Here is a 14,220-nt window from a genome sequence, read left to right as displayed (position 1 = left end):
TCGTTTTTGTTTGAGTGCAGGATAAGCCAAGAAGAAGCCTCGTAATGGAATTCCTACAAATCTTTTATAAATTTAGAATGCCAATTATTTTTTTCCCAATTAAGGGGCAATTTTAGCATAGCCAATCCACCTACCCTGCACATCTTTGGGTTGTGGGGGGTGAAACCCATGCAGACACGGGGAGAATGTGCAAACTCCACATTGACAGGGACCCGAGGCCGGGATTGAACCCGTGTCCTTGGTGCCGTGAGGCAGCTGTGCTAACCACTGTGCCTCCATGCTGCCCCCATGCCTGCATTATTCAGTTTTACAGCTGAAGAAGGATGTTTAAAAGAAGTAGAAGAAGGTTTGCGTTAATTGTACTGCAGCATGAACCACTGGAAGAAATATTCAGCAGAGAATTGGAAGAGAAAATAATAAAAAGTGTGCAAGACAACAACTCCTCTCAGGCTGAGGTGTTGGAAATAAACTGCTAGACTTTGCTCTAATGGGATACTATGTAATTTCAGCCTCCTATTACAATGCCATTTTGTAATACGTTTTAAATTATGCTATTGTCTAAAAGAAATCTGTTAATACCCATCACCTCAGTTCCAATACAGTTATCGGATATTTTTTGAAAATTCCTTCAAATTTGTGTAGTGTTGGAGCTGCATTGGTCAGTGAACAATTGTGAGGAAGTGATGCCTCCCCAATTCATTGCTGACTAATTAATTGGGATCAATGCTGCAAAGTGGGTCTAAGTCATAACATTTTTTCTACCCCACAGCTCTGGCACACATTAGTCGGAACTGAAGCTATTTTTGCTTTAAGGATCGAGTCATTTATATTTGAAAGCGTCAGTGTGAGAATGTGTTTCTGCTGTGGATGCATGTCTTTTTAGAACTCTTCAAACTAATTTCACTTTCCAAATGATCTTTACATAGCAATCGAAGTGAAAGGGTTATGTCTTTGCACATCCTTAAAGGTTGGGTAAATCCATCTCTGTTTGGATTGTCGAGGCAGTTTGACCTAGCTATCTGGAGCCAATCAAACTCAGAAGCCAGATGTGAACCATTGAAATTGCTGAAGTTGTCAGTGGGTTCAGGTCACAACCACAATCGGCCCAAAAATGGTTGTTCAGGTGCTGCCTTTGTATTTCTTGATTAATGGAACAATCTAAAGTTTCTGCCAATTATTACACTCGCCCGTTAAAATTTCACAAACATCACAGTTTTTCTCATTTAACACTAAAGTATTTCCAAAAAAAATTGAAACTTGGAATAAAATCTGCCTGCAGATGTGCAAAGTGGCATGTTTTTGTTTACTTTTGAGAGCTGTGGATTATTCATGTGAGTGGAGTTCATACCCCAGACTCCAGTCTAAGAGTAGCCTGTGGTCCATGTCCAGTTGAACATTCAATCTAAACGTAAAGGACATTGTGATTATGTTACTGTGCATCTTAGTAATTAAACTGAATTGGAAGTTTCATTTTCAAGTAAGGGTTATTTTGGACAGTATTTTAGAGTGAGAGAAAATTGTATGGTTTAATAAAATAAATACAAACTTTAATAAAATAAAAGCAAAAATTTTTCTGAGCTTTGGTATCTGCTTTAGGCCCTGTATAGTTTACAATCAGAACAACAGCAGCATCAAAAAACACTCTTTCCATCCTTTTTTGATCCTAGACATTAAAGGAAAATATATGGATGTTGCAAGGGGGGCGGGTGGGGGGGGGGGGGGGGCGTGTGATGATGGAGCAACAGGGCTCAGAAGTCTGCAGCCAGTATGGGTATCAATTTCACAATTTCTCTTGCAAGGTAAGAGATTTATAAAAATAATTCTTTGGAAGAGTTTTGCATTGATGCCCTCCTCCCCCACGGATTAATGTTTTATTTTAAAGGAAAATCAATCTGTGTTTCTAGTTTATATTTAGCATGTTATTCATGAATAAACCCGTTGTCAGTTCTGCTGAACTGCTGATCTGATGTACAGAAATTTAGCTCGAGTGTAACTCCCCTTTTGGAGGCCTTGCTTCATTATTCAGTACATGTTGAGTAACAGTCCACAGTGGATATAGTTGGCACTTCGGCTTTACCACTCCTGTGTCAAAAAATTGGTTCAAGGTGAACACAAACTGCAAAATATGTCTCCTTTATTAAGATAATTGGGTATAGGTTGGCTACTAAGCAGATAAAGTGGCTAAAATATCTCACCTGGAATCAATTTTTGCAATCAGGTTTTGCAATGATGAAATCTGCTCCTCTTATTCGCTAGAATTGGAGAGAAAGGGCAAACTAGCTAGGTCACATGGGAGTAGGCATAAAGTTTATTAAATGAGTTTGGAAGGCCCTTTTACGTTATAAATGAATACAACATAAATTAGGGATCTATAATTGTCAGGTTGTGAGTTAATGCAGAAAACTGCTTTTGTGCGTTTACCTTTTTGAAAGTGGAGCAAGCATGTTTCTGAAGCTATCTGTTCAGTCTTAAATGAACACTCTGGCGGCATGGTAGCACAGTGCTTAGCACTGTTGTTTCACAGCGCCAGGGACCTGGGTTCGATTCCTGGCTTGGGTCACTGCCTGTGCGGAGTTTGCACGTTCTCCCTGTGTCTACATGGGTTTCCTCCGCGTGCTCCGGTTTCCTCCCACAGTCCAAAGATGTGCAGGTTAGATGAATTGCCCATGATAAATTGCCACTTCGTGTCCACAAAGGTTAGGTGTGGTTACTGGGTTACAGGGATAGGGTGGAGGTGTGGATTTAATTATCCACCACTCACCCAAAACTGGATAGATCTGTTCAGAAAATAACCTTCGAAGAGCACAAAAGAAATTGAGTTGAAGGATATGTACTGAGGTTTCATCTGAGATTCTGTTAATTTCAGTTGCCCTTTTTTGCTCCTCTCCTGAGTAAGCAGGTTCCACTGGTTCTGGCAGTCCGAGTGCAGATTAAGGAGAAAGCTCCAAGTGTTGGTATTCCAAATTAAATCCAGGTGATAAAATTACACATCAGCATCGTCTGCATCAGAAGAAAGATACGACTAGTGGTTTCAGATGTTCTTGCATAATGTAAACCTGTGTTTACTTTTTCCCAATGCTAAGTGACGTGTATTTCCTGCATTTTTCAATCATATACGTGGACTTTAAAAATGGAATCGCTGTTTAGAGACAGTGAAGTAGACCTTGACTTTGCATGATGGTTTAAAACAGGTGATAGTTTAAGGGTGATAGTTTAAACAGTTTGCATCAATGGAAAAGAAGTGGATGGCTGTTCACTAACACTCATTTTACACTATCATAAAAAGTTGAGCTTTACCCCAGTCAGCAATAATCTTTTATCTTCAAACTACATGAGGTCGCAATACACTGAGTGGAATATTGCACACAGGTGATAGCAATGAAATGCTCCCCACTCCTGCTCAAGGAATACATGTTAATGAACCACTGAAGAAGTGAACTGAAGATACACTACTGAAATAAAATGGAAAATAATGGTGATTTCTCTTTAAATAGACGCTACTCAGGTTGTCAGGAAGTCTATCAGGTCATTTTCGCTTTCTACATAATATCTAGGGGGCGATTCTCCCAAATGGAGCCCAAGTTGTGAATGCGATGGTGTGAACCGGGCCAGGGTACGACCGATTCAGGCCCCCACAGGGGGCCAGCACGGCGCTGGAGTGGTTCACACCGCTCCAGCCTCCCTTCCCGGCGCCACGCCAACCCGCGCATATGCAGTTGGGTCGCGCCAACCTGCGCATGCACGGTGGACTTCTTCCGCGTGCCGGCCCCGACTCAACATGGCGTCGCCGTTCAGGGGCCGGCCGCGCCAGAAAGTAAGCCCGGGTTGGGGGGGGGAGAGGCCAGCTCGCCGATCAGTGGGCCCCGATCGCGGGCCAGACCCCATCGGAGGCCCCCCCGGGGACAGAGGCCCCCCATTTTCTCTCCCCCACCCCCCTGCACAGGCCGCCCCCTGACCGTTCGCACAGAGTTCCCACCGGCGGGACTCTGTTGTATCCACACGGTCGCTCGGTCCATCCGGGCCGGAGAATCGGCGGCCCTGCCGATTCGCGGCAGCGCAAATGGCGCCGATTCTCTGCACCTCAGAGAATCATGCGCAGCGTTGGGACGTCGTGGCGCAGTTGCGGCGATTCTCCGGCCCGGCGCGGGCCTCGGAGAATCTCCCCCCCCCCCCCCCCCCCCCCCCCCCAGATCTGTTACTTGTGCCATGTTTCACATGATTTTTTATTTCTACTGAATTCAGTGGAATTAAAATCAGGTGAGATTATTAAAATAGGGCTGATTCAATAGCTCCTACTACCCACCATCATCCAAAGTTGCCCACTCTGTGTGAAAGTACACTGAGCTATTCACACCAAGATGTTTACAGATTAAATCTCTGCCTTGTCCAGACAGTGGTAGGAATGTCATAGGTTTAGGGAGAAAGAGAGGGAAATCATCTATTTGGTGAAACCTGTTGAGAGCAGCTCCTTGTGTGGTCATTGGGTGAGGACAATTTTGGTGTTGGCAGTATGGATCAACTGGTGAGGTCAGTTGTGTTGCTGCAGTAGTCATGTTGCTTCTTGCAGGTGGGATCACAATTTAGTATGATGCTGAATGGTGCCCAGTGGCGATAGACATGTACTTCATTTGGCCCCACGAGTCTGCTCTGCCATTCACTCAGACATGGTTGATCTGCTTCTGTTTTGAATTCCACGTTCCCATCTACCCCCAATAACCTTTGATTTCCTTGCCGAACAAGAATCTGGCTAGCTCTGCCTTAAAAATATTCAATGACTCCATCGCCAGTGTGCCGTGACCACCTTGTCAAAATCGTTCAGGATCTCATGTATATCAATCAGGTCACTCCTCACTCTCCTAAACTCCAGTGGAAACAATTCCAATCTGTCCAACCTTTCCTCATAAGACAATCCCCTTGTTTCAGGTATCAATCTAGTAAACGTCTGAACTGCCTCCAGTGCATTTACATCCTTCCTTAAATCAAGAGAGCAAAACTGCACACAATAATCGAGATTTGATCCCATGAATGCCCTGTATAACTGAAGTATTACATCCCTACTTTTATGTTCAATTCTTTTCATAATAAAGGATAGCATTTCATTAGCACTTCTTTACTTGCTGTATCTGCATACTAACTCTTTGTGACTCATGCACAAGAACACGGGGCAGCATGGTAGCATAGTGGTTAGCACAATTGCTTCACAGCTCCAGGGTCCCAGGTTCGATTCCCGGCTTGGGTCACTCTCTGTGCGGAGTCTGCACGTTGTGTGTATGTGGGTTTCCTCCGGGTGCTCCGGTTTCCTCCCGCAGTCCAAAGATATGCAGGTTAGGTGGATTGGCCATGTTAAATTGCCCTTGGTGTCCAAAATTACCCTTAGTGTTGGGTGAGTTTACTGGGTTATGGGGATATGGTGGAAGTGTGGGCTTGGGTAGGGTGCTCTTTCGAAGAGCCAGTGCAGACTCGATGGGCCGAATGGCCTCCTTCTGCACTGTAAATTCTATGGAAAAAAAATGCCTAGATCCCTCTGCACCTCTTCTCCATTTAAGTAATGCTCTGCTTTTATATTATTCCTGTTGAAGTACCTACTCCGGTATAAGATGACTTCAGGAGAAAATAAACTCACCATTCCTTAAGCAAGATTTACATTGGCTCAGAGTTTAGTCATTGCTAAATGAGCAGATCTGAGCAGTGATCATACTATTTACTCAACTTAGACATGTCAGAGTGGTGTATTTATTGACTGTCTTTGATGTTCTGTTTGCTGACTGCTAAAACCCATTTACTATGTCCTTTAAAATTATATTAGTTAAGACTTCCTGGATGTTTAAATAAAATGAGGTTTTTTTTAACTGCAATGTTAACATTAAAACTATCAACATCAGTGTTCTTTTTGGTGGCATTGAATAAATCGGTGGGTAGGACTATTAGATCTGTAATATTATGCTTTAAACCATGAAATCTATAATCAGAAACAGATGATTCTTCAAGCACTATAATTGACCTGGGTTAATGTGGGGGAATGTTGTCTCAGGATACTGCTCTTGATTGCTAGCCAGAGATCCTGTGTATGTGAATATTGGGTGTGGACTAGATCAGGCTCTTAATTCCCTTTGTAGCCACATAACTGATCAGTACTCACTGTCAAAGTCCACATATGAATTCTGGAAACTTGGTCCGGTACCAGGAGGTGAATGGCACCTTTGGATCCGTAACCCATCTAAGAGTCGATGTTTTCAGGAGAGGAGGAAGGAAAAAAAATTGCAAGGGGAAATTAATAGTCTTATGAGATTTGTTAAATAGCAAATAAAAATATCATTCCTTTTTATTATGAAAATTTCTGAAAAGGTCTAATACTGTTAATACTAGCCAACTGACTGCCAAGTCCCAAGTCGTTATGTACTCAATGCATGACTCATTGTAGAGAAAAGATAAGATGAGCACAATCTTTTAGGATGACTTCAGTTTATAGGAAACACTGGGGAATATAACGATTTTCTAGGACAATAAATACCAGCAGTACAAAACATTGCATGATACATACATTTTTCCCAATCTGATTGGGAGATGCATAACTAGTTACCTTCTCTGAAATTAATCGGGCAGCACGGTAGCATGGTGGTTAGCATAAATGCTTCACAGCTCCAGGGTCCCAGGTTCGATTCCCGGCTGGGTCACTGTCTGTGCGGAGTCTGCACGTCCTCCCCGTGTGTGCGTGGGTTTCCTCCGGGTGCTCCGGTTTCCTCCCACAGTCCAAAGATGTGCGGGTTAGGTGGATTGGCCATGCAGGTAAAAGTTTTACCGCAGGTAAAAGTTACAGAGGGAGATAGAAAATGGGTGACCAAAAGACAGAGCAAGAGTAGGAAGGCAGTGCAGGTGTCCCCTGCAGTCATCACCCTGCAAAACAGATATACCGCTTTGGATACTGTTGGGGGAGATGGCTCACCAGGGGAAGGCAGCAGCAGCAAGGTTCATGGCACCGTGGCTGGCTCTGCTGCGCAGCAGGGCAGGAAGAAAAATGGCAGGGCTATAGTGATAGTGGGCTCGATTGTAAGGGGAATAGACAGACGGTTCTGCGGATGCAATCGAGACTCCAGGATGGTATGTTGCCTCCCTGGTGCAAGGGTCAAGGATGTCTCGGAGCGGCTGCAGGATATTCTGAGGGGGGAGGGTGAACAGCCAGCTGTCGTGGTGCACATAGGCACCAACGATATAGGTAAAAAACGGGATGAGGTCCTACAAGCTGAATTCAGGGAGTTAGGAGCTAAACTGAAATGTAGGACCTCAAAGGTAGTAATCTCAGGATTGCTACCTGTGCCATGAGCTAGTCAGAGTAGGAATGTCAGGATAGACAGGATGAATGCATGGCTCGAGAGATGGTGCAAGAAAGAGGGATTCAAATTCCTGGGGCATTGGAACCGTTTCTGGGGGAGGTGGGCCAGTACAAACCGGACGGTCTACACCTGGGCAGGGCTGGAACCAATGTCCTGGGGGGGGGGGGGGGGGGGGGGGGGGGGGGGGTGCTTGCTAGAGCTGTTGTGGAGGGTTTAAACTAATGTGGCAGGGGGATGGGAACCAATGCAGGAAGTCAGAAGGTAGTAAAACAGGGACAGAAACAAAAGGCAGTAAGGGGAAAAGTGTAAGGCAGAGGAGCCATAGTCAAAAATCAAAAAGGGCGACAGTACAAGGTACAGTGACGGAGGGAAGCTCAGTGAATAGGCCCGGTAATACTAAAAGGAATAAAACAGGAAGTAAAAACATAAATGGTAAGCGAAGCGACGCGGCAGGTTGTTACATGAAGATATGGGTTCAACGACAAGGAAAATTAGGAGAAAAGTTGAGAGGAAATATAACTTAGGAGGGGTTACTGAACGAGGTGTTCAGATTCAAACAGAAGTATAAAAGCCAACATAAGTGTACTTTACCTGAATGCTCATAGTATTCGGAATAAGGTAAATGAGTTGATGGCGCAAATCATCGTGAATGACCATGGTTTAGTGGCCATTACTGAAACATGGTTAAAGGATGGTCACGATTGGGAGTTAAATATCCAAGTGTATCAAACTATTCGGAAGGACAGAGTGGATGGTAAGGGAGGTGGTGTAGCTCTGTTATTTAAGGATGACATCCGGGCAATAGTAAGGGATGACATCGGTGCTATGGAGGATATCAATCCATTTGGGTGGAAATCAGGAATAGTAGGTCGAAAAAGTCACTGATAGGAGTAGTCTATAGGCCACCAAATAGTAACATTATGGTGGGGCAGACAATAAACAAAGAAATAACTGATGCATGTAGAAATGGTACAGCGGTTATCATGGGGGATTTTAATCTACATGTCGATTGGTTTAACCAGGTTGGTCAAGGCAGCCTTGAGGAGGAGTTTATAGAATGTATCCGCGATAGTTTCCTAGAACGGTATGTAATGGAACCTACGAGGGAACATGCGATCCTAGATCTGGTCCTGTGTAATGAGACAGGATTGATTAATGATCTCCTAGTTGGAAGGAGCGATCACAATATGGTGGAATTTAAAATACAGATGGAGGGTGAGAAGGTAACATCAAACACTAGTGTTTTGTGCTTAAACAAAGGAGATTACAATGGGATGAGAGAAGAGCTAGCTAAGGTAGACTGGGAGCAAAGACTTTGTGGTGAAACAGTTGAGGAACAGTGGAGAACCTTCCAAGCGATTTTTCACAGTGCTCAGCAAAGGTATATGCCAACAAAACGGAAGGACGGTAGAAAGAGGGAAAATCGACCGTGGATATCTAAGGAAATAAGGGAGAGTATCAAATTGAAGGAAAAAGCATGCAAAGTGGCAAAGATTGGTGGGAGACTAGAGGACTGGGAATCTTTAGGGGGCAACAGAAAGCTACTAAAAAAGCTATAAAGAAGAGTAAGATAGATTCTGAGAGTAAACTTGCTCCGAATATAAAAACAGATAGTAAAAGTTTCTACAAATATATAAAACAAAAAAGAGTGGCTAAAGTAAATATTGGTCCTTTAGAGGATGAGAAGGGAGATTTAATAATGGGAGATGAGGAAATGGTTGAGGAACTGAACAGGTTTTTTGGGTCGGTCTTCACAGTGGAAGATACAAATAACATGCCAGTGACTGATAGAAATGAGGCTATGACAGGTGAGGACCTTGAGATGATTGTTATCACTAAGGAGGTTGTGATGGGCAAGCTAATGGGGCTAAAGGTAGACAAGTCTCCTGGCCCTGATGGAATGCATCCCAGAGTGGCAAAAGATATGGCTAAGGAAATTGCAAATGCACTAGTGATAATTTACCAAAATTCACTAGACTCTGGGGTGGTCCCGGCAGATTGGAAATTAGCAAACGTGACACCACTGTTTAAAAAAGGAGGTAGGCAGAAAGTGGGTAATTATAGGCCAGTGAGCTTAACTTCAGTAGTAGGGAAGATGCTGGAATCTATCATCAAAGAAGAAATAGCGAGGCATCTGGATGGAATTTGTCCCATTGGGCAGACGCAGCATTGGTTCATAAAGGGCAGGTCGTGCCTAACTAATTTAGTGGAATTTTTTGAGGACATTACCAGAGCGGTAGATAATGGGGATCCAATGGATGTGGTATATCTGAATTTCCAGAAAGCCTTTGATAAGGTGCCATACAAAAGGTTGCTGCATAAGATAAAGATGCATGGCATTAAGGGTAAAGTAGTAGCATGGATAGAGGATTGGTTAATTAATAGAAAGCAAAGAGTGGGGATTAATGGGTGTTTCTCTGGTTGGCAATCAGTAGCTAGTGGTGTCCCTCAGGGATCAGTGTTGGGCACACAATTGTTCACAATTTACATAGATGATTTGGAGTTGGGGACCAAGTGCAATGTGTCCAAGTTTGCAGACGACACTAACATGAGTCGTAAAGCAAAAAGTGCAGAGGATACTGGAAGTCTGCAGAGGGATTTGGACAGGTTAAGTGAATGGGCTAGGGTCTGGCAGATGGAATACAATGTTGACAAATGTGAGGTTATCCATTTTCTAGGAATAACAGCAAAAGGGATTATTATTTAAATGATTTTAAAAAAATTTTTTGGATTACCCAATTATTTTTTCCAATTAAGGGGCAATTTAGCGTGGCCAATCCACCTACTCTGCACGTTTTTGGGTTGTGGGGGTGAAACCCACGCAGACACGGGGAGAATGTGCAAACTCCACACGGACAGTGACCCAGAGCCAGGATCGAACCTGGGACCTCAGCGCCGTGAGGCAGCTGTGCTAACCACTAGGCCACCGTGCTGCCCTTTATTTAAATGATAAAATATTAAAGCATGCTGCTGTGCAGAGAGACCTGGGTGTGCTCGCGCATGAGTCGCAAAAAGTTGGTTTACAGGTGCAACAGGTGATTAAGAAAGCAAATGGAATTTTGTCCTTCATTGCTGGAGGGATGGAGTTTAAGACTAGGGAGGTTATGCTGCAATTGTATAAGGTGTTAGTGAGGCCACACCTGGAGTATTGTGTTCAGTTTTGGTCTCCTTACCTGAGAAAGGACGTACTGGCACTGGAGGGTGTGCAGAGGAGATTCACTAGTTAATCCCAGAGTTGAAGGGGTTGGATTACGAGGAGAGGTTGAGTAGACTGGGATTGTACTCGTTGGAATTTAGAAGCATGAGGGGAGATCTTATACAGTAGTCCCCCGTTATACCGCGCTCCGCAATACCGCGGTTCGCGATATACCGCGGGGGGGCTTATAGACCCCAACTGTCAATTTCAGCGGCCGGCTCACTTTGATCCGGAGAGGGAAGCTGCTCTCTCACTGAAACAATCAGCCGGCCGCTGCAATTGACACTGCCGGCTGCTCTCTCCCTCCAATCAGAAACATTAAAACTTAAAAGTTGGATTGGAGGGAGAGAGCAGCCGGCAGTGTCAATTTCAGCGGCCGGCTGATTGTTTCAGTGAGAGAGCAGCTTCCCTCTCCGGATCAAAGTGAGCCGGCCGCTGAAATTGACACTGCCCGCTGCTCTCTCCCTCCAATCCAACTTTTAAGTTTTAATGTTTCTGATTGGAGGGAGAGAGCAGGCAGCAGTGTCAATTTCAGCGGCCAGCTCACTTTGATCCGGAGAGGGAAGCTGCTCTCTCACTGAAGCAATCAGCCGGCCGCTGAAATTGACACTGCCGGCTGCTCTCTCCCTCCAATCAGTACCCCAGCAGCCACAGCCTGTACCCCAGCAGCCACGGCCTGTACCCCAGCAGCCACAGCCTGAACCCCAGCAGCCACAGTACCCCAGCAGCCACAGCCTGAAGCCCAGCAGCCACGACCTGTACCCCAGGAGCCACGGCCTGTACCCCAGCAGCCACAGCCTGTACCCCAGCAGCCACAGTACCCCAGCAGCCACAGCCTGTACCCCAGCAGCCACGGCCTGTACCCCAGCAGCCACAGCCTGAACCCCAGCTACAGAGGGGAGGGGCGATGTGAGACCATGGTGGTGTTGCAGAGGCCCGTATGACCTCCTCCTGTGTTCTCTGCTCTCTCCCTCCAATCAGCCGGCAGTGTCAATTTCAGCGGCCGGCTCACTTTGATCTGGAGAGGGAAGCTGCTCTCTCACTGAAACAATCAGCCGGCCGCTGAAATTGACACTGCCGGCTGCTCTCTCCCTCCAATCCAACTTTTAAGTTGTAAAAAATGCAGCAGTGCTTGTTCTAATTAGATCTACGATGGGGGTTTTAAATTTATTTAAAAATCTATGCTAGCGCTTCCCATTGTGAGTCTACGGGGGTCTGACCTCTCCCCCCGCCCCCCGTAGACTCTCAATGGGAAGCGCTAGCATAGATTTTTAAATAAATTTAAAACCCCCATCGTGGATATCCGCGGCTCGGTTGCAACGCGGGTGGCTGGCTTGGACCCCAACACCCGCGTTATGAAGGGGGACTACTGTAGAAACATACATTTATGAAGGGAATAGATAGGATTGATGCGGGCAGGTTGTTTCCACTGGCGGGTGAAAGCAGGACAAGGGGGCATAACCTGAAAATAAGGGGAAGTAGATTTAGGACTGTGTTTAGGAGGAACTTCTTCACCCAAAGGGTTGTGAATCTATGGAATTCCTTACCCAGTGAAGCAGTTGAGGCTCCTTCATTAAATGTTTTTAAGATAAGGATAGATAGTTTTTTGAAGAATTAAGGGTTATGGTGTTCAGGCCGGAAAGTGGAGCTGAGTCCACAAAAGATCAGCTATGATCTCATTGAATGGTGGAGCAGGCTTGAGGGGCCAGATGGCCTACTCCTGCTCCTCGTTCTTATGTTCTTATGTGTTTGTTGAATCTAACAGATAGAAATATTGTCCCTAAGTTGAGTCTATGAATGCCATAGCAGTGGTTTTGTGAAACCAAACTATGGCATTTCTTGTGCACAGGCACACCATGGGATTTGCTTTCTGCTGTTACATGGTCTGCACTTAGCCGCATAGATCTTACACAAAAATTAAGCATAATTACTAAATGATGTCAACATTGAACGAAGAGCTATAAGTTTCATAGATTGGGGATCGTGGAGTTCCAATGATATGGTTTGAAATGCATTCATGACCACGAGCTGTCATCAGTTTTTAATGGCTGGTGTGAGCCATTTCTCTGGGACTGGTGTCGAGTGAGCAGGAAGGCACTTGCCCGCATGGAGGTGAAAACTAGAAAGCATGTCATCCCACCCCAGGCCACTGCATGCACACCTGACAAGTGGGCTGTTTTGTACTTTGACTTTTCTGGATACAATATTCATGAATGTTATCTGTTATTTTAAAGTTGTCAGTTTAAGGTGCACTTAAAAGCTTTTTTTTCCTTCCCTACAGCTGGCATGCCTTTGGGTGTTATAAATTTGTTCAAAATAAAACCGTATCAAAGAGGTTTTTATTGTGATGATGAAACCATCAAGTATCCTTTCAAGAACAGTACCGTCACTTCCACTGTGCTGTATACAGTTGGGTTTTCACTGCCTATATCAGCTGTAAGTAGCTCAGAGTATCCATGGAATAGTTGGGACTGCCTCCCAAAACACTTGCTGTTGGTGGCATCGAGAACTAAATGAGATACAAATATGGCAATGGCATGTGGCTGCTGGTTTAATTGTGTGAAACCTGCTTTATTTCTCTTTTCCATATTTTCTTCATCAATTTTCATCTAGAATTAGCAGAATGCAATATTTTAAAAGTAATCATAAAATGTTAAGTATGGATTTCTGCAAATGCTGTATTTCAGCTCATCAGTATTAAATAAACCAATAATGCTCTATGTGGTCTTGTGGATTAAGACAGACCCTGCACAGATGCAATGACTTTCTTCTGTGCTATGGTATATGTAATGTGCCTAGTGGTTTTGAGGATCAGGCAATACCTAATGTCTTAATTAAAATAAGATGCTTATTTTATAAATAGGATTTTGTCTATTGGCAGTTGCATGCGCCTGACTACTGACTGTTCTGTTTTGGCAATGAACGCTTTGATCTTTTAGATATGCCAACAGCTGCACATTCAGGCACTGACTTAATTCGGCTTATTATTTTTATGCAACTAAATTATCACTGCAGCAAAACAACTTTGCTATGTCTGGTTTTTTCACTTTTTTTGTACTTCTCCATGTCTTGAACATGATCAACCTTTGAGCTGAACCTGCAACATCCTTCTAGTGAAGAATATGTGATTCTTAAGTAACAACTAGGAAGGAGCAAGGCTGCTCTAAGCTCCAACTTTTGGATCAGCTCGAACCACAATTTATTTTTATCTCAACTTCCACTGACTTCTCCTCGTGGTCCCATTTTTCAGCCAGTACATAAGTGATGCGGGAGCATTCCAAACCTTGGGGGGAATACTAATTGTGCCAAGATTGGGTAGAGAGTAACATATTTCTGTCAGTCTGCCATACAGTTGCGTTGATTACAGCTGTTGAAAAGTCAGTGTCCCTTCCTCCTGGTTGAATGATTTTGCGGCAACTGGAGAAATAATGAAGTCCTGAATCACAATGAAACTGAGTTTGCAAAGACTCTTCCCCTGCCAGAGCCTACGTGTGCAGCTCCGAGTCAAACTGATACACAGCATTGAGTGCAACTTGGAGGTGTCTGAGAATGGGAGACTAGCAACATGAAGAACATTATAAGGGCAGCGCAGTGGTGCAGTGATTAGCACTGCTGCCTCACGACACCGAGGTCCCAGGTTGGATCCTGGCTCTGGGTCGTTGTCCGTGTGGAGATTGCACGTTCTCCCCGTGT

The 14,220-nt window shown here is 44.5% G+C and overlaps 1 protein-coding gene across 5 annotated transcripts in view; it reads left to right on the top strand.

Moving 5' to 3' along the window:
• plpp1a (phospholipid phosphatase 1a) overlaps positions 1-14,220 on the top strand; it is a 168,541-nt gene that overhangs the window by 51,201 nt on the left and 103,120 nt on the right. For 3 of the 5 annotated variants that reach the window (XM_038790910.1, XM_038790912.1, XM_038790916.1), the window contains one exon: positions 12,809-12,963. The exons of the other annotated variants lie outside the window; for them this stretch is intronic. In XM_038790910.1, the coding sequence (XP_038646838.1) occupies positions 12,809-12,963 (155 nt within the window). Of the gene's footprint in view, positions 1-12,808; positions 12,964-14,220 lie in introns of those variants that run through there. 5 annotated transcript variants of the gene reach the window in all.

This window comes from Scyliorhinus canicula, chromosome 3 (assembly GCF_902713615.1).
Source record: "Scyliorhinus canicula chromosome 3, sScyCan1.1, whole genome shotgun sequence".
NCBI classification, from domain to species: Eukaryota; Metazoa; Chordata; class Chondrichthyes; order Carcharhiniformes; family Scyliorhinidae; genus Scyliorhinus; species Scyliorhinus canicula.
The sequence above is the reverse complement of the archived record's forward strand: the minus strand, read 5'-3'. Positions and strand labels throughout refer to the sequence as shown.